General features: G+C 44.9%; 1 protein-coding gene across 3 annotated transcripts in view; it reads left to right on the top strand.

Annotated features, from left to right (window-relative positions):
• MIDN (midnolin) overlaps nucleotides 1-12,550 on the top strand; it is a 55,508-nt gene extending 42,958 nt beyond the window's left edge. For all 3 annotated transcript variants that reach the window (XM_058163528.1, XM_058163527.1, XM_058163526.1), the window contains one exon: nucleotides 7,607-12,550. In XM_058163528.1, coding sequence (XP_058019511.1) covers nucleotides 7,607-7,869 — 263 coding nt within the window. In that variant the 3' untranslated portion in view covers nucleotides 7,870-12,550. The remainder of the gene's footprint in view (nucleotides 1-7,606) is intronic.
• Nucleotides 12,551-21,584: the final 9,034 nt, after the last annotated feature.

Consider the following 21,584-nt stretch of genomic DNA (forward strand, 5'->3'; position numbering starts at 1 on the left):
AAGGACTGCCTGTATTATGTCTGAATTCAAGAGGCGAGGAATGGACGCTGAGCCCCTGCACCCATAGTGAGAAGGGGTTGGGTGAGAAACCATTGCGCCTTCCCTTGCCCTCATGAATCAGGCCGTGTGCTGGATATTGCAACACTCGCTTGCTGGTTTCTAAGGCTGTCTGGACTGGCTCACCCTCTGTCAAGTCAAGAGAGAGATCTTGAGATCCCCTGCCAACCATCTCCCTTGCTTGAGGAACCAGCTGGAGCCAGCGAAGGCCGGAGCCTCTTGCCTGCTTACGTCAGAACCTGGCTTAGTGCTTAGTGTCCTCCCTTTTTTCCGGCTCTGCTATTCCCGCAGCAGGGTCACTCCAACCTACGAAGGCTGCCACGGAGGAGGCTGTCTGCCTTTCAAGGCTGCTCCAAGGAACCGGCAGCCTCCACTTCCCATCCCTTCCTCCTCTTTTTCCTTCCTCCTCCCCGTTTTCTGGGAACACACAGCCCTTCCTTTCCCCACCTCCCTCCCCCCTTCCCTTCTCATGCACCAAAGCCGTCGGATTCCTCCTCGGCGCGCACGCACATCGGCTGAGCTAGGACGTCACTCCCGTCGCCTGGGAGGTTGGCAACCACGGAGGGACGATCCTTGGCACGGCAATTTTATATATATAAAAAAAAAAAAAGCAAAAGTCCACGAGGGAGATGCCCAGCTGATGAAGCCAGCAGGTGCCACCTGCCTGAAACCCCAAACGCAAACGGTCACAAGTGGGAGGGGGGGGGAGCCACATTTTTTTAATGGGTGCTGCAAAGGAAGTGCGGTTGTGTTGCATGCTTCCTTTGCTTCTTTCAGCCCTGGCATCTCGAATGCTGCTTCGTCTCTGGTTCCTACTGCTCCCCCCCACCCGCCCTCCCACAGCATTGGTGCACGCAGGCGCGCACACACACAAACACACACACACACACAGAGTATTTCTCTTCCCCAAACAAAGGGCCCCAGAATGAATGGGGAAGGGACGGAAGGAAGCAAGAGGGAAGCTAGAGAAAGGAGGTTTTGAAATCACAAATGCTGCATTGAGCACTTTGTAACACGCACACTGTTTGGGCAGTTGTCGACAGCCAAGTGGGAGAGATGCACAGACCAGCTCTGTGGGGGGGTGGAAGAGTGCTCTATACCCGCTCCCTTCATAATATTGGGCGGGTTGGGTGGGGGTGGGGAAGGGGAAGGGTCAGTCCTTGGGGCGAATTGCATTTTTCATAGACACAAATTAAGGATACAAAGCTCCCTTTCTTGTTCTTTTTTTTTTTTTAAACTTTCCACTTTCTTTCGCTTCCTTTACTGGTATCTGCTTTTCCACTGCTTCTACCATGCAGAGGAAAGTAAGCGTGCGGAAGAGGCCCCCTCTGAGCATAGGCAGAGTGCGGCGCGGTGCTCTTTAGCCATTCTGAAATCGTTTTGAAGGGGTTCACTGTCAATCATCAGCCTGGGTTGCTTTCAGAAAGGGGAAAGTTAACATTTCCCAATTAGATATTTACTTGGTAAGAAAGGAGGCAGTGACTCCCCCACCCCATAGCCTGTTGACATCCAAATGTGATTTGTTTCCTCCCTCCCTCAAATATAGCTAACTTCTCCCTTCCAGTCCTGCATTTAATTTTTTTCCCAGGCAAACTCAGGAGCCTTTTTCAGGAGATGTGAGACTGGGACCTTTGCTCAAAGGTGTGGTTATTTTCCTCAGGCTAAGCACTACAGCAATACGGAGGCTTTGGGGGGGAACCCCAAATCCAGAGGCTTCCCCCCTACACACACACACAAATGCCAGATATTTGCACTCTGTGTACAAAATGAGAGGAACATCCCCCAGCTCTGCTTCAATAAACTACATGTAGCCCTCGAGGACGTTAAAAACGGCCACAATTGGGACCAGATCTTCCGCCACTAAGGGATGCAGTTGTTAGGTTAGTCCTCTGGTGAGAAGAGTTACCGAAATGAAACAGGGCAGGGTCTTTGGCTCGTTGCCCAAATCCTGCAACATACAGTGGAGGGAGTGAAGGAATAGGCAGAAGAACACACGAATCGGTGTGTTATCTGTGTGTCATCCGTTTCTTTTGCACACTTAGGGATTGGTGGGGGGGAAGGGTCTTCTCAGAAAAGAGACCCGGGAGATAATTGCACTCAGTGATGTGCAAAGGCCTGGAATGCTTTTACTTGAGGGGTGTAAAAATGCTTGGAATGACTGTACAAAGAGATTTGACAAAAGAGAAGGGCCTGGCCCAGTGGTGGGAGGTTGATTTGGGGGGAGGGCTGTATCTGCAGGAAGACTGGTAGGAAGGTTTTGTAGCAGTTCTGAGAATTTGAGCTGATCAGGAGGTATTTCAAGTCAGGAAGAGAATCGGCTTCTCTCAGAATAACAGAGTTGGAAGGGACCTTGGAGGTCTTCTAGTCCAACCCCCTACTCAAGCAGGAAACCCTATTCCATTTCAGACAAATGGCTGTCCAATCTCCTCTTTAAGATGTGTGTTGGAGCACCCACAACTTCTGGATTCAAGTTGTTCCATTGATTAATTGTTCTAGTTAATTATTTCTCAGATTATGCTATTTTTTTTTCTTTGTTTTGTTTCTAACCATTGGCTCAACTTTGCGCTGATCTTTGGCTATAATAAAGATTTGAATTGAATACAGTTCAGTTCAACTGATTGATTCGATTTGAGAATCATCGGCTTATATGTGCCTAGGGCCCCTACTTTAATGTTCAAAAGCATGATGGGAATAGTAGTTCGGGCCACTTGTAGTCTGGACATTTGAATATCGCTGTTGCTGCTGCTACTCCATCGCTGTAGTAATTTTCCAAAGCAAAAGGACTGGTAGCATTGTCTCAGTTTTCCAATTCCTGGGGATGTTACAGTATTTCCCAACCTGGCTAACTGCCAGATGTTTGGACTTCAACTCCCAGAATCCCCTAGTCAGATGGGCCGTGGCTGAGAATTCTGGGAGTTGAAGTCCACTCCCCTCACAGAAAGGCCCAATTTGGGAACACTGCATGACCGGGCTAGATTAAGATTGAGGAGAACCCGGTTCAAATCCCTCCCGTCCACCGTAAAACTGACTGGGGTCTGGCAGAGTCTCATCCTGGTCTACCTTGCAGGCTTGTGGTAGAGGCCAAGGGAAATTAGAGATCTATTTCTAGAGTTTCTTGCGGGAGGGGAGAAAAAAAGCAATCCAATTAAAAGCAGAGGTGGGGAACGATGACGGCCCCTTTGTGACTTACAGACTTCAATTCCCAGAATTCCTGAGCCAGGATAGCATAGCATAGCAGGCTCAGGAATTCTGGGAGTTGAAGTCCACAAGTCACGAGCGAGCCATCCTTCCCCACCCCTAAATTAAAATGTCGATGGAGAATCAGATTGCCTTTGAATAATTAGAAAGTTATTTTATGTAATGGGGAGGGGGTTGGGAGACGAAAAGCTTTGGATGTGGTTATTTGGATTGGACTTTACCTTGTGATTGACCCGGGAAGCCGGGGGTGGGGGAGGGAGGGGGATGTTTTGTTTTTTTTTTTTTTTGGGAGGGAGGGGGAAAAAAGGGGGAAAATGTTTTTGTTTTTTTTAAAACTCTTTTAATAAAAAAAAGACATCGGGTAGGAACTGTTAAAAAAAAAAAAAAAAAAAAAAAAAAAAAAAAAAATAAAATGTCGATGGAGAGAATGAATCCCCACTACTTTCCTCAGCCTGTCCACCGAGTCAAGTTTTTCTCTCCGGGGGGTGTTTGCAAACTTGTGGTCTTTTCGGGTGAATTCCTCCAAAATAAATGCCGCCTCCAGCTTCTGTCCCTGCCTGCGACCAGTGCAGATTAAAAATGCCCTTCTACGCTTTAGGGCATGAGATCAGCTAGTTAATTCTTAACATGCTCGGCTACTTTCGGGCCTTCCAAAGCATGACCTTCCTCTCTCATGCGTGTTTCCTCTTTTTTCCTGATTCTGGGGAGAGAAAACAAGGTTTAAATAATGGGCGGCATAAAACGAATGGTGCTCAGCTTTCGAGCAAAACTCTTGAGGTTTAAATTCAGGTGGCCCTTGACTTACGACCGTAAATTGATTCCAAAATTTCTGTGATGAGCAGTTTCGCCCCAGTTTACGACCTTTCTTACCACAGTCGTTAAGTGAATCGCTACAGCGTATGTGTGTGAGCCGGTTGTTAAGTGAATCTGTCTTCCCCGTTGACTTTTGCTTGTCAGAAGGTCTCAAAAAGGTGGTCACTCCGGGGATAGTGCAACCGTCATAACTACGAGTCAGTTGCCATGAGCCTGAATTTTGATCATATGACCATGAGATTGCTGCAACGGTCTTTAAGTGTATAAAAGAGTCATAAGTCGCTTTTTGTAACTTTGAATGGTCACTAAATGAATTGTTGTTAAGTCGTAGGCTACTGATCACGTCAGAATAAGAAGTGGTGCCCTGTTATTTCAGGTTTTAGCTTTTTAGCAAAACCTTTCTGCCTTAACTTTATATATATATGTATGTATGTATGTATGTATGTATGTATGTATGTATGTATGTATGTATGTATATGTAGGTCTTTGGTTATTCGGGTTTTCTCCCGCTTCGAAGCCAAACAACAGCAATGCAACTCACCAGCTCAAATCCCCCTGCAACTCAGACTAATCTGAGCACAACCAAGCCCCCACCCAAACAGGACACACCCCCAGCCAATCAGAGCACAAAAAAAACCCCATCCAATCAGGGCACAGCCAATATCCCACCCAATCAGTTCAAACCCCCACTAGCAGTTAAAAGGAAGAAACGGCTGCGATCACACATTGCTCCCAGAAGCACGAAGCTGAAGCCTGAAGATGGCGAATGAGACTTCGTCGAAATGTCACCAAGACACTTCCAATCTTACACGGATGTTTTCGTAGTTTTCACAGGTATAGGTATGTAGGTCTTGGCATATTCGGGTCTTTTCCCGTGTAAGGTTGAGAGTATCTTGGCGAGATACTTTCAACCTTACACGGGAAAAGATCCGAATATGCCAAGACCTACACACACACACACACACACACACACACACACACACACACACACGTAGGTCTTTGGTTATTCGGGTTTTCTCCCGCGTAAAATTGGAAGCGTCTTGGCTACGTTTCGATGAAGTCTCATTCGTCATCTTCAGGCTGGTGTTTACAGCTTCATGCTTCTAGGAGCAAAATATATATATTCTTTCGCCCTGGTGCCCCTGGGGTCATTGACACAGGAGACCCTGGGAAAGAAAAAGCCATGGCCAAGTCTTGTTTGAGTGGGCGCCACTTTTTTCTGTCTCATTTTTGTAAACGTTCAATTGTTCGCCCACCCACGGCCTGCTAAAGCGAGGAGGCGAAGAAGAAGAAATAAAAGAGGAATTCTCTTTCCAAAAAGCGTCCTCTGTTTCAGAAGCTGGGAACTTTGGTTTTTGTTTAAAAGCGGGCAGCCATCTAAACCTGGGAATGGGTCGGAACGAATGTCCAGCACCATTGTTTACCTGCTGTTTCAGCATCCTGACTCTGTTGCCATGGAAACTGTGACTTAGATGAAGCCCCTCCCGTGGCTGAGTGGCCTAGTGGGCCTTTAAGGGCATGGGAGGGGAGAATCTCACAGGACAGACCAGGGTCTTGGGGGGGAAGAAAGTGGCCTGATTATTAACTTAGTTATCCAATATATCCAAGGAAGGGTAGTGGTCAGCCAAGATAGGCCTATGATGCTGGTGAGGGAAGCCAAAAACAAAAACTCACTTTTGTAACTCTCCTTCAGCAGTTCACGCATGTAGTCCTCAACTTAAAACCACAGTTGGAGCCAGAATTTCCACTACTAAGCAAGGCAGTTAAGCGAGTCACACCCGATTTTATGTCCTTGGTTCCCCCGCGCCCCCCCCAAGGTGGTTAAGCAAATCTATGCAGTTGTGAAGTGAATCACAACTTAGCAGATCCTAACTTCCTCAATTGACTTTGCTTGTCGGAAGGGGAAAATGAAAGTCGATCGTGCGACCGTGGGGACGTTGTGACGGTCATAAGTGTGAGGACCTGGTCATAAGTCCCTTTCTTCAGTGCCCTTGTAACTTTGAACGGTCACTAAACGGATGGTTGTAAGATGAGGGACTACCTGTAGTTAGTGGCAGGGCGTTTGGTACGTTTTATTTATTTTGCTTGAATTAGCTCCCTTTTCGCTGCAGGAGACCGTGGCAGCTGAAAACGGAACTCGGGAGCCCGTTTTTGCTGGCAGAGCGCTCGGGCCACTACAGGCGCCCTTGACATGAGTGACATCGAGCTGGCCCCGTCCACCCTGACCATGCCCAATCCACCCATCCCCCCAAGATCAAACACAACCCTGATGTGGCCCTCAATGGAATCGAGTTTGACACCCCTGGGCTTAGGCCCTCTCTTTTCTTTGACCGTCCCCTAGGCAGCATCTCTTCACCCTGCCTTCCCAGGCTGTTTACACAAGGCGTAGCCTTTTAAGTTTTGCAACCTTTCTTAAATTGCGTCATTCGTCCGCTTGCCTTTGAGCCGTAGCTGGGTGCAAAAGACATTTCAGAGTCAAAGAGAATATATTTGTAGCTCAGGGTTGAATGAGAAGGGTCCTGGTGCGCTCTCTCTCTCTCTCTCTCTCTCTCTCTCTGAGGTTGGCTGTTTTCTTGCAGATGTTTTATTAGCCAAATTAGGTAACCCCTTTAGTGTTGTCAAATGTGAGGTTTCGTGGAAGATCAGGCCAACAGCTAGCCTACATTGCTGGGTTGTTGCGAGAACAAAAATTTAGAACTGACAGGAAGTATTTTATGTCTTCCCATCCCCCCCTCTCCAAAGGAGGCACACCTGGTGCACAGGAAGAAAAACAATTGATTTATTTTTTTCGTTTTCTGTGTGTGGTTTCTATTGCTTGGGCAATGAGTGGGGATGATTAAAACCAAGAGATTTCTGTTTGCATTATTTTACTTCCTGATGTGAAGCACGTGGTGAATGAACTTGATCTGGGATGGGTGAATGCACCATTAAGGCACCATTAAGGGGAGACTGGGGACAACTCGCCCTGGATCAGGTCTACCTAGCAGCCAACACTGCCTTCATGACACATATAGGTAGTCCTCGACTTATGACCACAGTTGGAACCAGAATTTGCATTGCTAAGCAAAGCAATTCTTAAGTGAGCCACATCCGATTTTTTTTGTAACGTCTTTTGCCACAGCTGTCAAATGAATCACAAATCCGGCTTCCCTCATTAACTTTGTCAGAAGGTTGCAAATAGCAATCAACACCCCCTCCCCCCCCAGATGGTTCAACCCTCATAAATACAGACTTGCCCAGTACCCAAGTTCTAATTATGTGACCCTGTCATGATGGACTCCTAAGTATGAGGATCAAGGTGTAAATCAAAGTGCCCTTGCTATTTTGAACAGCCACTAAACAAATGGTTGTAAATCAAGGACTAACTAGTCAATTTTTTTTTCGGTCAGTCCTGCGAGTATAAGGTAAAAAAAACAGTGGATTCATATCCGGGACCCCTATATAAAAACCAACTTTTTCACAGCTGAATGAGTGATTTGATTCCATCTCAACTTCTCCCCTTAATAACCTTCGTTTCTCTGTGTCTCCCTGCTTTTAGGCGACCGCTTGCGGCAGACGGAGAACCGTGCCACCCGCTGCAAAGTGGAACGCCTGCAGCTTTTGATGCAGCAAAAAAGGCTGCGCCGGAAGGCAAGGCGGGACGCCCGAGCCCCTTACCACTGGCTGCCCAATCGAAAATCCGGCCGCACCAGCAGCAACAGCAGCGTTTCCAGCGAAGGCAGCCTTGATCTGGACTTCGAAGATTCGGTTTGGAAACCCGAAGTCAAAGCGGACATGAAATCGGAATTTGTCGTAGCATAAAAAATAATAAACCTTGGGTAGCGGAAATGGCATCTTTTGGGGTGGGAAGGGGTGGGGCAAGGGAGTGTTGGGGGAAAAAAAAAAGAACCGAAAGACCATTTAGTAATAATAATAATAATAATAATAATAATAATAATACATTTTTTTGGTCCGTGAGAGCAAAGTTTTTGGGTGCTTGATTCTAACACAAGACTGGATTGCTGTGGATTGCGTTGAGTGGACCTCGTCTTCAGCTGCACCGAAATGGATCAGCCCAGCCTTGGAACAGTATTTTCTATTTTCAAAAAAAAAACACTGTTCTGCTTTTATTTTAAGAACTGAAACAGCTTGGGGGGCAAAGCAAGGCGAGCGAGAGACAATTCGGAAAGCAAAAGATGGCAAACACACTTCTTGGGGGGGGGGGCTTACTTTGATTTCGGAGAGAGAAGAAACTTCAGTGGCTGCCTTAGAAAAAAAAAATGTGTAGAGGGAAAAGCCGGACCGATCATGGATTGAACGGAGAGAGCGAGAAGACTTTTAACCTTCTGACTTCCTAATTTTACTTTTATCATTGGGGATCGGAGGGCCAAAGAGGAAGGGGCGAACCCACCAACGGTTTGCGTGGGCTGAAAAGCTGCTTCCTCTCCACCCGAGCATTGACAAAGGGGTGTGTGATGTGTGTTTGAAACTAGAGGCAGGGTTGTCTCGGAATGCTTCCTCCTCTTTTTTTTTTTTTAAAAAAAATTATTATTATTATTTTTTATTTGGGTGACTTTTGTGTAACGGGAAGCGCTGTGCATTCTTCAGATTAAGGGAGGGCCCCGATGGAGGGTGGGTGGGTCGAAAAACAAAGAAAGAAAAGAAATGAGGGTGTATGCTTGTGTGTGTGTGTGTGTGTGTGTGTGTGTGTGTGTGTGTGTGTGTTTGCACACGTTTATCTGTGCGTGTTTCTTTCCCTTCCTGGATATGTAGCATTTCTGAATTATTCTTGACCTGTCCGATCTCCCCTTAAGAGACCCCACTGCTCTCCCCTACTCACTTCCAAGGATGTTTTCCGCCACGGGCATTTTAAAAAGGTGTGATTCGTGCGGGTAAGGGGGTGGGAAGAGGGGCTGGGAGACCCGAAACCCTCAAATTTGGGGTGGGTGGGTCCTCAAACAATAGAGGAGTGAGAGGGGATATGGAGTGGGGGACACAGGGTGAAGGAATACTGTATGCCCTCCATTTGAGGGCTTTTCGTCTCTCTCCACTTTGTGAATGCAATGTGAATGCAAGTTACTGCAGTTTTTTTTATATAAAAAAAATCTGTGCATTAAACTTAAAAGAGGGGATCTTGCCTGGTTTTTTGTTTTTGTTTTTAAAGAACCAACGAAGTCTGTTACGAGCTAGGCAGAGGGGAGAGTAAGATTTAAAACCTACCATTCTGGGGCACCATTGGACCAGCTAGAAAGGCGTTTTTTTTTTTAATTTAAAAAAAAAAGTTTGTGCTATTTCTGTTTTTTTGCCAACTGCACCCAAAATCAACCCTAATCTTTGGCCCCTTGGTTCTCCCTGTGGCAGAATTCTCACCTGGTCCCCTTTTGTGTTTACCTCATCCATGTTGGGTAGCTGCTGAGGGGGTTTTCAATGCCTCTAGTTTAGCCCCTAAAAAAATGGCCGTCATCCTTGATCCTGCTTCCCATACCCTCCATGAAAAAACCCAGGCGCTCTGTCCGTTCTCAGAGGCCATGTTGCCAAGGCATATATACGCACGCGCAGGAGTCCAAACTACACCCTCTGGTTACAGAGACCAAGTCCTTGTTCTCATCCCTTTTTTTTTTTAAATTAGCTTTGTGGTTTTTTTTAATTTTTTAATTAAGGGACACAAAAGTAATCTCTGGAAACTTAAATGCTAGGGTGGTGGGTTTTGGGTTGTTTTTTTTAATTTGCTGATTGACGATGATCTGAGCCAGTAATTTTTCATAGGCAATAGAAAATTAGTTCTCATTCTTCTTTGCAGACCTAGCAGCCACAAGTACTTTTGTGGATATATGTGTGTGTGTTTGTGTGTGTGATGCTTTGAGTTTCAAAGAAAAGACCGTGTGGAGAATAACTTGGGATCATCCATAGATCCAACTTTTGAAATATAAAGATTTAATCTGCCAAGTCCCATCTGTTATGAAAACCTAACAAGGAGGATCCCTGGCTAAGCGTCTCTAGGTCATGACGTGAATTTATATGTTCATAAAAATACCGCAGCTCTCCCTGAAAATGAGGCCAGAGGTCGTAATGGTGACTCATAGCTGGATCTTTGACGAATCATTTTTAACAACTACATTTCCCATGAATTTCTTTCTAGGTTCCCCAACCTACAATAAACTTAGATTTATGAGAAGAGAAGGTCACAATAAGTTTGTTAGGTCTTTCTAAGAGCAAATAGGCAATTCCTGACTTGCCTTGTGACCGAAGTGGTTGGGTGACTTATCCCCTCTTAAAATGCTGGATTGCATTTTTCACAATGGACCAGGGATGAAGCTAGAACAAGTTCTCCCATCGCCTCTTCCTTTAAACATCTGAGCCATTTTTGGTCCATCCATCCAGGCTGTTTTGGCTACTTGAAAAGGTCAAAAGCTGGAAAGTGCTCCCTTTTTTTCTTCTTCTTCAGCCTTCTGTTTCATTTTGAGTTTTCATTAAAGTTGTTCAAGTGGATTTTTGCAGACATTAAAACACCAGAAAACCATAACTGGGGGGAAAAAAAATAACAGGCAGGGTTCCCTTTCCTTTTATCATTTTTCTCTTGCTTATCCACCATTCCCATCTCTTCATGCCAGGGGACTCCAATCTTGGCCATTTTGAGACTTGTGGACTTCAACTCCCAGAATTTTAAGACTTGTGGACTTCAACTCTGGCAGCACAAGTCTTAAAATGGCCAAGGTTGGAGACTCCTGTTTTATGCAAACCTTTTCCATAGTTCAGGTAACCAGAGAAATGTTGGGATGGGTAGAGAAACTTCTCCATCCATAGCTAGCTTCATCCTCAGCCTAGAAGTTTGTAACACTACTAAGTACCCAATGTTAATTCCCCTTTTTTAAAAAAGGGGGTAATCAAAACAAGAATAAATTTCTGAAGCAAATGCCTTTAAAAAAAAAAGTTTTTCCTATCAATTGCTCCACTATCTTCCCTCTCGTCTCTTCTCTTTTCGTTTGTGCCAAATTTGCACCTGCTCTTGAAATGATCATTTTTTTTCAGTGGTTGGTGCCTTAAAGCGCAAGACCAAGAGAGGCATTCTCAAAAACAAAACAAAAGGGGGGGGTGTCCTCTTGGGAAGTTGAAGCTGGGATATTCTCAGTTTTCCCCTTTTGGGAGGGGAAAAATGCACACAACTTTTTTGCAGCTCAGTGAAAATATTCTTGCCTGTTCGAACTACGTGCCGTTCTGTTCTGTGTCCGTTAACGTTTCGGTTTCCTCCCATCTTGTCAACTCTGTGGAGATTTGTGATTAGCAACTAGTCAACTCTTCTGGCTATCTAAGAAGTTTATAAACAGTTTAATTAAACTTGGTTTTCAGTTCACCACTCAACGTCATGGGGGGGAAGGAAATAGGGTCTCTAAGAGGGGCGGGGGAGGCAAACTTTGCATTTTGAGTTTGGCTACAATTTTGCAGCATTTCATGGTTAGAAGTCAGGTTGAAGGCGTGGCCTTTTCTCCTTTGCAGGTTAATGACAGTTCCAGAAAGTTCTTAAAAGGAAAACTTGTTAAGAGCGGGGGTCTTCAACCTTGGTCCCTTTAAGACTTGTGGACTTCAACTCCCAGAGTTCCTCAGCCAGCTTTGCTGGGAGTTGAAGTCCACAAGTCTTAAAAGGGACCAAGGTTGGAGACTCCTGCAGTAGAGAATGGAAAATCACTTGGCATTCTCCAGATGTGTTGGCCAGCTGCTCCAATGAGGTGCAGCAACACATCTGGATAGCTCCAACACATTTGGATGGATTGCAGAAGTGTTGGGGGAGCGCTCATCCAAATAAGGTTTTGAAACAAATTTTGGGGTGTGTGCGTGATGTCAGGTTGTTGCTTCCAAATGATTCCATTTATATTTCTCTCCTGTTGGTCGCCCCAACCTTGTGTTTAGCAAAAGGTCCAGGGTAACCCCTTCATCTCATGTTTTGCTTGTATTTTATGACAATTGCACAGCTATTCACCTTCCCCACCCTCTGCGGCCACCAAAAATTTGCATCCCTTTCTGGAACTTTCTTGCCAACTAAGGGAAGTGGGCAACCACTCCCCCTCTGGTTAAATTGTGTCATTACACTTTTTTTTTCTTTCCCCTAGATGTGAAATTTCCTTTGTATGTGATGCTGTAGTGGGATTTTTTTTTTAAAAAAAAGGTTTTTAAAATGTTTTTTTTTAAAGTGTGTATTTAAATGTACTACTTTTTGTATGGTGTGTGAGTGTATATTTCCTTACTTCTTGCCCCTCCCTAATTCATCCATTTTTTTTCCCACTTGTCACCTGGAGGGATCAACTGTTTAGGTAACAGCAAAAATGAATCCCAGAAGCATTATTTAAAAAAAAAAATTAAAGATCCTCCTGTATGTGTGATTTGAAAGAATGTTGGGGGGGCGCAAGGGGAAAACGCATAGACTTGTTTTATCACCTCATTTAAGTTACCTGTATTAAAAAAAAAAACTTTTAAAATGGTTTAAAAAATAATAAACACAAAATAAAGATTGCTTGAGCCACACATGGGTTGTAGCCTAAATGATTCTCTTTCATTTTGGTATAAAATTAAACTCTGGGAAAGTGAGCGAAAGATCATTTTTAACTCCAGTTGTTTTTCTGTGGTTTGGTTTGTTCACAAACTCACAAGCATAAGTGTATTTGAGACAATGTGCCTCATTTCCAGTTTTCTGTCCTGCATATGATAAGGAAAACATATGTGATCTGGAAACAAACTTCCTTTCCTACAAGTTTCCCACCGATGATAGAATAGAATAGAATAGAATTTTTTTATTGGCCAAGTGTGATTGGACACACAAGGAATTTGTCTTGGTGCATATGCGCTCAGTGTACATAAATGATTCAGATATTTATGTTTGTTTTTTTATTTCTTTACATCCCACCTTTATTTTTTTATAAATAACTCAAGGTGGTGAAAATAACCTTCAATTTTCCCCACAACAGCCCTTTGAGACGAGTTGGGTTAAGCGAGAGAGATGGTACAGTCACTCAGCTGGCTTTCGTGCCTAAGACGGTACTAGAACTCGCCACCTCCTAGTGATTAGTTCAAAGTCATCCAGCCAGCTATCATGCCTAAGACGGGACTAGGACTCGCCACCTCCTAGTGATTGGTTCAAAGTCACCCAGCCAGCTTTCGTGGTTAAGATGGGACTAGAACTCGCCATCTCCTGGTTTCTAGCCTGGTGCCTTAGTTACTTGACCAAATTAGCTCTTAATTTCCAATATATTTGTAATTTCCAACTAGTGTTGGAAATGGGAGCTCTGGAGTTTTAGACTTTGGTCTGGACTCAAAATGGAAGTCTGATCCATTCTTGCACTTGATTGGCTGAAATCTAAGCCCCTCTGGGGAATCTTCCTGGTAGCCAAGTAAATATAACAACAACAACAACAACAACAGAGTTGGAAGGGACCTTGGAGACAACAACAACAACAGAGTTGGAAGGGACCTTGGAGACAACAACAACAACAGAGTTGGAAGGGACCTTGGAGGTCTTCTAGTCCAACCCCCTGCCCAGGCAGGAAACCCTACACCATTTCAGACAAATGGTTATCCAACATTTTCTTAAAAATTTCCAGTGTTGGAGCATTCACAACTTCCGCAGGCAAGTTGTTCCACTGATTAATTGTTCTGTCAGGAAATTTCTCCTTAGTTCTTAGTTGCATCTCTCCTTGATTAGTTTCCACCCATTGCTTCTTGTCCTGCCCTCAGGTGCTTTGGAGAACAGCCCGACTCCCTCTTCTTTGTGGCAACCCCTGAGATATTGGAACACTGCTATCATGTCTCCCCTAGTCCTTCTTTTCATTAAATTAGGCACACCGAGTTTCTGCAACCGTTCATATGTTTTATCCTCCAGTCCCCTAATCATCTTTGTTGCTCTTCTCTGCACTCTTTCTAGAGCGTCAACATCTTTTTTTACATCATGGCGACCAAAACTGAATGCAGTATTCCAAGTGTGGCCTTACCAAGGCATTATAAAGTGGTATTAACACTTCACATGATCTTGATTCTATCCCTCTGTTTATGCAGCCCAGAACTGTGTTGGCTTTTTTGGCAGCTGCTGCACACTGCTGGCTCGTATCTAAATGGTTGTCCACTAGGACTCCGAGATCCCTCTCACAGTTACTATTATATACTTTCCTCTGGTCCTCACGTTGTGCTTGATATCGTGTTGTCAGTACTAAAATACCCTATTTTGGTGAGCAAAGCTGTTGCTCTTGCACTGTTTTATGGGGGGTAATTCCAAGGTAGCGGCTGATGGGTTCCTGCCCATCCTTTCCCTCCTGGTCCATGTCACCCACCAGCACGCCCAGTCTGGCTCCAGAATATCTGGTGGGTGAACCCTTAATTGGTCATTGTTTGATTTGGCCTTAATTTTTTTTCTTGACCTCATCCTCCTGACAGGACTATCCATCTTCTAAGACAGGGGTCTCCAACCTTGGCCACTTTAAGACTTGTGGACTTCAACTTCCAGAATCCCTCAGCCAGCAAAGCTGGCTGAGGAATTCTGGGAGTTGAAGTCCACAAGTCTTAAAGTGGCCAAGGTTGGAGACCCCTGTTCTAAAAGAGTGATAGGCTTATCATTGTGGAACCTGCTAGTTACCAATACACCATGGGTTGAGTGGTTTCTTCTTGCAGGAGACAAAGGTGATGATTCCCCCCAAAAAATATATGTTCCCCTCTTGTCCTTTTTGAAATACAAAGGTTTTCTACTTAAGTGACCCTTCTGCTGGAGAAATATCTTCCTGCTGTCACTTCCTTCTCTTTCTCCATTAGAACTGAAGGTGATGGGCGTGAATCCAGGGATTTGTGAACCTCTAGAAAGTGACAATTGGCTGCCTGGACCTCCTCCTCCTCCCCGCCTCATTTTCTTTCTTCTCCCCATCCTCTTCTCCTTTCCCTTTTTCTCTTCCCCTCTTCATACTCCTTCTCTTCTTCCTCCTCCTGTTCTCTTTCTCCTCTCCTTTTCTTCTTCTCCCCTCTTCCTTCTCCTCCTCCCCCTCCTTTTTCTCTTCCTTCCTCCTCCTCCTACTCCTCCCTCTCCTTCTTTCCCTTTTTCTCCTCCCCTCTTCCTCTTTTTCCTTCTACTCTTCCTCCTCCTGTTCCTCCTCCTTTTCTCTTTCTCCTCTCCTTTCTTCTCCCCTCTTGCTCCTTCTCCTCTTTCTTCTCCTCCCCTCCTTTTTCTCTTCTTTCCTCCTCCTCCTCCCTCTTCTCTTCTTTCCCATTTTCTCCTCCCCTCTTCTTCCTTTTCCTTCTCTTCTTCCTCCTGTTCCTATCTTCCCCCTTCCTTTTCTCTTTCTCCTCTCCTTTCTTCTCCCCTCTTGCTCCTCCCCTCTTTCTCCTTTTCCTTCTCCCCATCTTTTTCACTTCTTTCCTCCTCCTCCTTCTCCTCTTCTTTCCCTTTTTCTCCTCCCCTCTTTCTCCTTTTCCTTCTCCTCTTCCTCCTCCCCCTCCTTTTCTCTTTCTCCTCTCCTTTCTTGTACCCTCTTGCTCCTCCTCCTCCTCCTCCTCCTCTTCTTTTCCTCCTCCTCCTCCCTCCCCTCCTCTCTTCTTTCTGCATTTTTCCTTTTATGACGCTGCTGCATGAAGCCTTTTCCCCTGCTAACCTTTGCATTGCACAACTCTGTTAAGCTTTGGTTTCCCTGTCTGATCTCATGCTCTGCGACTGTTTCCCTACCCTTTCCAAGGGAGTGGAAACGAGACAAGCGCAATTAAAAACAGGGGAAAGGAGACTTCTCCTCCTCCTAAAGACATTAGCCATGAGTGGTTCCTGGAATGAAATCGTTTGGATGTTCCCCTCCCTTCAAAGGTTGGTGTGATAGCATCCCTGGTTAAAAATAATAATAATAGAAGAGCCAATACCCAGAAAATCATGGAAAAGAGCTCTTTAGATCTATGGCATGGTAAAATGGCTAGAAGGTGAGGGACCATTTTCCTCTTTCGATTCAAAGTTCAGCTTTGGGCTCTTTCTCAAAAGCAAGTTTCTAGTCCATAATGTTTTTCCAATGAGCAAGCTGGAATAATTTTAGGTCAGATCTCAGCTGCCCCTGTAGAAACAGAAGCCCAGAAACAGAGCTCCCTTCTGGTCAGGCGACTTTCAATTTCCCAGCCCTCCTCAAACTCTTTTTAAGCTCTCCTGGGGCTGTTTCCGGATTCTTGGAAAGGCCTGTTTACATGTTAACATGGCAAGTCACTGGAAGGCTGCTGGACCCCTGACCCGCTTGGTTCTCCCCCTCCCCCCCGCCTCATGTGAAAACCTTTGGAATCCCAATGAAGGAGAATATTTGTAGTTCAGTGTTGAAATGAAGCAGGGGTGAAATCCAGCAGGTTCTGAAGAACTGGTAGCGGAAATTTTGAGCAGTTCGGAAAACCGGCAAATACCGCCTCTGGCTGGCACCAGGGTGGGCTAGGAATGGAGATTTTGCAATATCCTTCCCCCAGGGGTGGGGAGAGAATGGAGATTTTGCAATATCCTTCCCTGGAGTGGTGAGGGAATGGAGATTTTGCAGTATCCTTCCCCTGGAGTGGGGAGGGAATGGAGATTTTGCAGTATCCTTCCCCTGGAGTGGGGAGGGAATAGAGATTTTGCAGTATCCTTCCCCTGGAGTGGGGTGGGAATGGAGATTTTGCAGTATCCTTCCCCTGCCACGCCCAGCAAGCCACACCACGCCCACCAAGCCACGCCCACAGAACCGGTAGTTAAAAAAAAATTGATTTCATTACTGAAATGAAGGGTCCTTTGTGTTCTCTGAGCTTGGTTTTATTTATTTATTTATTTATTTATTTATTTATTTATTTATTTATTTATTTATTATTTAGATTTTTATACCGCCCTTCTCCCGAAGGACTCAGGGCGGTGTACAGCCAGATTAAAACAGTACAATATACAAATTAAAACCACAGTTAAAATAACGTATTCTATAAATGGCCAAAAATTAAAACCGTCAAATTTGACCCATAAATAAAATACCCCGATTAAAATTATTAAAATGTGAAAAATTTAAAAATTTTAAAAATTTAAAAATTAAGCCAGTCCCGCTTGAATAAACAAGTACATTTTCAATTCACAGCGAAAGGTCCGAAGGTCAGGTAATTGACGCAAACCAGGGGGAAGTTCGTTCCAGAGAGTAGGTGCTCCAACAGAGAAGGCCCTTCCCCTGGGGGCTGCCAACCGACATTGCTTGGCGGACGGCACCCTGAGAAGACCCTCTCTGTGTGAGCGTACGGGTCAGTGGGAGGCAGAAGGTAACAGCAGGCGGTCCCGTAACTACCCGGGCCCTAAGCCATGGAGCGCTTTAAAGGTGGTAACCAACACCTTGAAGCGCACCCGAAAGACCACAGGTAGCCAGTGCAGACTGCGCAGGAGAGATGTTACCCGGGAGCAACGTGTGGCTCCCTCAATCACCCGCGCAGCTGCATTCTGGACTAACTGAAGCCTCCGAGTGCACTTCAGGGGTAGCCCCATGTAGAGAGCATTGCAATAACCCAGACGAGAAGTGACAAGAGCGTGAGTGACTGTGCATAAGGCATCCCGGTCAAGGAAGGGGCGCAACTGGCGAACCAGGCGAACCTGGTAAAAAGCTCTCCTGGAGACGGCCGCCAACTGGTCTTCAAAACGACAGCCGTCCATCCAGGAGAACGCCCAAGTTGCGCACCCTTGTTTGCTTGAAGACGTTTCATGACACAAACTAGGTAACAACATCATCAGTTACTAACATTGATGATGTTACCTAGTTTGGGTCATGAAACGTCTTCAAAGAAAAGAAATCTATGGAGAATCTCAGTCATCCAGGTCATATTTGTCCCAAAGGTGCTTTTTCAGGAGGCAACTGGACTTTTCTTGTTTTTTCTTTGAAGATGTTTTGCTTCTCATCCACGAAGCTTCTTCAGCTCTGACTAAATGGTGTGGAATGGAAGGATTCCCAGAGAAAAACTGCAGATTATAGGAACATTTGCGCTACTCAGGTGACCTTGTGGAGACAGATAAACCTCCAAGTGGCCTCAACTGCAAAAAAGGATGCAAACGACCAGCTGTCTGCAAGGAATATAAATCCTTCCATTCCCCACCATCCTGGCAGAGCTGAAGAAGCTTCTTGGATGAGAAGCGAAACGTTTTCGAAGAAAAAAAAACAAACAAGAAAAGTCCAGTTGCCTCCAGAAAAAGCACCTTTTTGGTTGGCAAGAAAACAACTGGGCTCAGAGAGCACCAGTCTCCTCTACACGAAAGGACGAAGAAAATATATATATATATATATATATATTTCGAGCTGTTTTTCTATTTGCTGGGAGGTTTGCACGATAGCAATTTTGCTCCTGGGTTTTTTATCTAATTAAGCCAGGCTGCCAGGAAGGCAAAAACAGGAGGATGAAGGAGTGCTGATTCCTACCGAACGGGGAAATGGCGTTACCCGCACGCCCAGGAGGCAAGCATAACTGTCTCATAATTGCTTTTCTGAGTCTGCTGAAAAAAATCAAGGACACCAGGGATGGATCAGAACTCTGCCCTGAGGCACGTCCTCCCATCATCTGATCCCAGGCGTGGAGAGGGTCTCGTAACACCGGGATCTACCATTTTAGAATAGAATAGAATAGAATTTTTATTGGCCAAGTGTGATTGGACACACAAGGAATTTGTCTTGGTGCATATGCTCTCAGTGTACATAAAAGAAAAGATACGTTCATCAAGGTACAACATTTACAACACAATTGATGGTCAATATATCAATATAAATCATAAGGATTGCCAGCAACAAGTTATAGTCATACAGTCATAAGTGGAAAGAGATTGGTGATGGGAACTATGAGAAGATTAATAGTAGTGCAGATTCAGTAAATAGTCTGACAGTGTTGAGGGAATTATTTGTTTAGCAGAGTGATGGCCTTCGGGAAAAAACTGTTCTTGTGTCTAGTTGTTCTGGTGTGCAGTGCTCTATAGCGTCGTTTTGAGGGTAGGAGTTGAAACAGTTTATGTCCAGGATGCGAGGGATCTGCAAATATTTTCACGGCCCTCTTCTTGATTCGTGCAGTATACAGATCCTCAATGGAAAGCAGGTTGGTAGCAATTATTTTTTCTGCTTGTTTTGTTGTTGTTGTTGTTGTTGTTGTTAGTTGCAAAGTCATGTCCGACCCATCGCGACCCCCTGGACAACGTTCCTCCAGGCCTTCCTGTCCTCTACCATCCTTTGGAGTCCATTTAAACTCATGCCTACTGCTTCAGTGACTCCATCCAGCCACCTCGTTCTCTGTCGTCCCCTTCTTCTTTTGCCCTCAATCTTTCCCAGCATTCGGCTCTTCTCCAGTAAGTCCAGGGTTCTACCATATCTTTGGGAAATCTGTCAACTGGACCACTGTGGCTTGCAAACTCTCTCTCTCGTGTGTGTGTGTGTGTGTGTGTGTGTGTGTGTGTTTAAATGCAAATAAAACTTAGCATTCTTAATTTTTATTGAGCTTTTTACCTTTAAAAACGGGGGGGGGGGGGAACAAGGACAAAAACACAGTAAAAAACAAGACATACATAACAATTAATATATGCTACTTTCACAGCCTTCTTTATCGACATACATATTCTCTACTTTTGTTCAATTCTTCTGCTAAATACATATATTTACATTGTGTTTATTTACATAATCAATATTAAAGCTCAATAAAAAAAATTTTTTTGAAAAAACCTTCGCATTCTGCGTTAATGCAAGTCATTGAAGATCAATCAACCAATCGGGGTTGTTAAGCCATTGATTAGTCCGACAAGTGAACCTAGACAATTTTTTTTTATTTTTGCTGGCTGGCAAACTTTCAAGGCAAGGAAGGGCTGTCCGTCATCTGTTCTCCAAGCTCCCAGATTTTGATCGATGGATTTACATGCCCTCAAGTTGTTTTTGATTCCTATCAAAAAATCACAGAGTTTCTTCGGTGCTTAAGACCACAACTGAACCCCAAATTTTTGGTGCTGAGATAGTTGTTAAGTGAGTTTGGCCCTATTGTGCGGCCTTTCTTGCCACCGTTGTTAAGTGAATCACTGCATGTCTATGGGGATTCTCAGTCATCCAGGTCATGGCGCTTTGTCAAGAGGCAACTGAACTTTCTCTCAGAGCTGAGGAAGCCTCTTGGATGAGAAGTGAAACGTCTTCAAAGAAAAACCAGAAAGTCCCTTTGGGGTGAATCACTGCTGTTGTTACGTTAGTCACACAGTTGTAAAGCTTCCCTATTGAGTTTGCTCATCAGATGGTTGGAAAAGGTGTGTTGTGGTCCGCCAGCAGCCTGCAGAGCTGGCAGCAGAGTCAGACAGTGAGGAGGTGGGGAGGACAATGGGTCAGTCCTGGAGTCAGGGGAAGGCCCGGACGAGGGTTCTGCGTCAGAGGCAGAGATGGGTCTAGGACCATCTGGGAGCGATGCGCAGACTCCGAAGCCTTCAGAGATGGACAGCAGAGAGGCAGAGGAACAGGAGGAGCCTGTTCCTAGTGCACGCATGAGAAGAAGTGCCAGAAGGCAAGAGCAGCTGAAGAAAAAAGGACGACTCAGGAGTAAGGCCAGGAGATGATTGGCCCCTCCCATAAGGCTTAGAAGAGCAATAACGAGCCTTTGGGTTCTTTATGGAAAAGCAACGTTGATTCCATTGCTTCTTGTCACTGTCTCTTGAACTTTGTGGAGTTTTTGCCAAGAAAAGCCTTTGGCAGGTTGCCAAAGACAACAAAGGTTGGTGATAAGGCCGAAGGACTGTTTATGAAGAATTTGTTTTGGACTAAGCTGAGAATGAATTAATTCTCAGCTATTTTAATAAAATATGTTTATTTATTTATTTATTTATTTATTTATTCATACTTTTATCTCCCTAGGGACTCAGGGCGGTGTACAGCCATATAAAAAACACATAAATATACAAAGTAAAACATTAATCTAAAAAACTTATTAAATAGGCCAAATATTTAAAATAGACATATAAATAATAAAACCCGGTTAAAATTTAGTTTTAAAATTTTAAAAATATTAATAAAGCCCCAAATTAAAATTTGACACTATTATGCCAGTCCTGCTTGAATAAATAGGTGTGTTTTGAGCTCACGACGGAAGGTCCGAAGATCAGGCACTTGACGTAAGCCAGGGGGAAGTTCGTTCCAGAGTGTCGGTGCCCCCACAGAGAAGGCCCTGCTCCTGGGGGCCGCCAGCCGACACTGTTTGGCAGACGGCACCCTGAGGAGACCCTCTCTGTGAGAGCGTACGGGTCGGTGGGAGGCATAAGGTAACAGCAGGCGGTCTCGTAAGTACCCGGGTCCTAAGCCATGGAGCGCTTTAAAGGTGGTAACCAAAATCTTGAAGCACACCCAGAAAACCACAGGAAGCCAGTGCAGGCTACGGAGTAGTGGTGTTACGTGGGAGCCACGAGCGGCTCCCGTTACCACTTGCGCAGCCGCATTCTGGACTAACTGTAGCCTCCGGGTGCACCTCAAGGGCAGCCCCATGTAGAGAGCATTGCAGTAATCCAACCTAGATGTTTGTTCAGGACTAATTGTGTTTGGTAATCACTACTT

This window comes from Ahaetulla prasina, chromosome 1 (genome assembly GCF_028640845.1).
Source record: "Ahaetulla prasina isolate Xishuangbanna chromosome 1, ASM2864084v1, whole genome shotgun sequence".
Classification (NCBI taxonomy): Eukaryota; Metazoa; Chordata; class Lepidosauria; order Squamata; family Colubridae; genus Ahaetulla; species Ahaetulla prasina.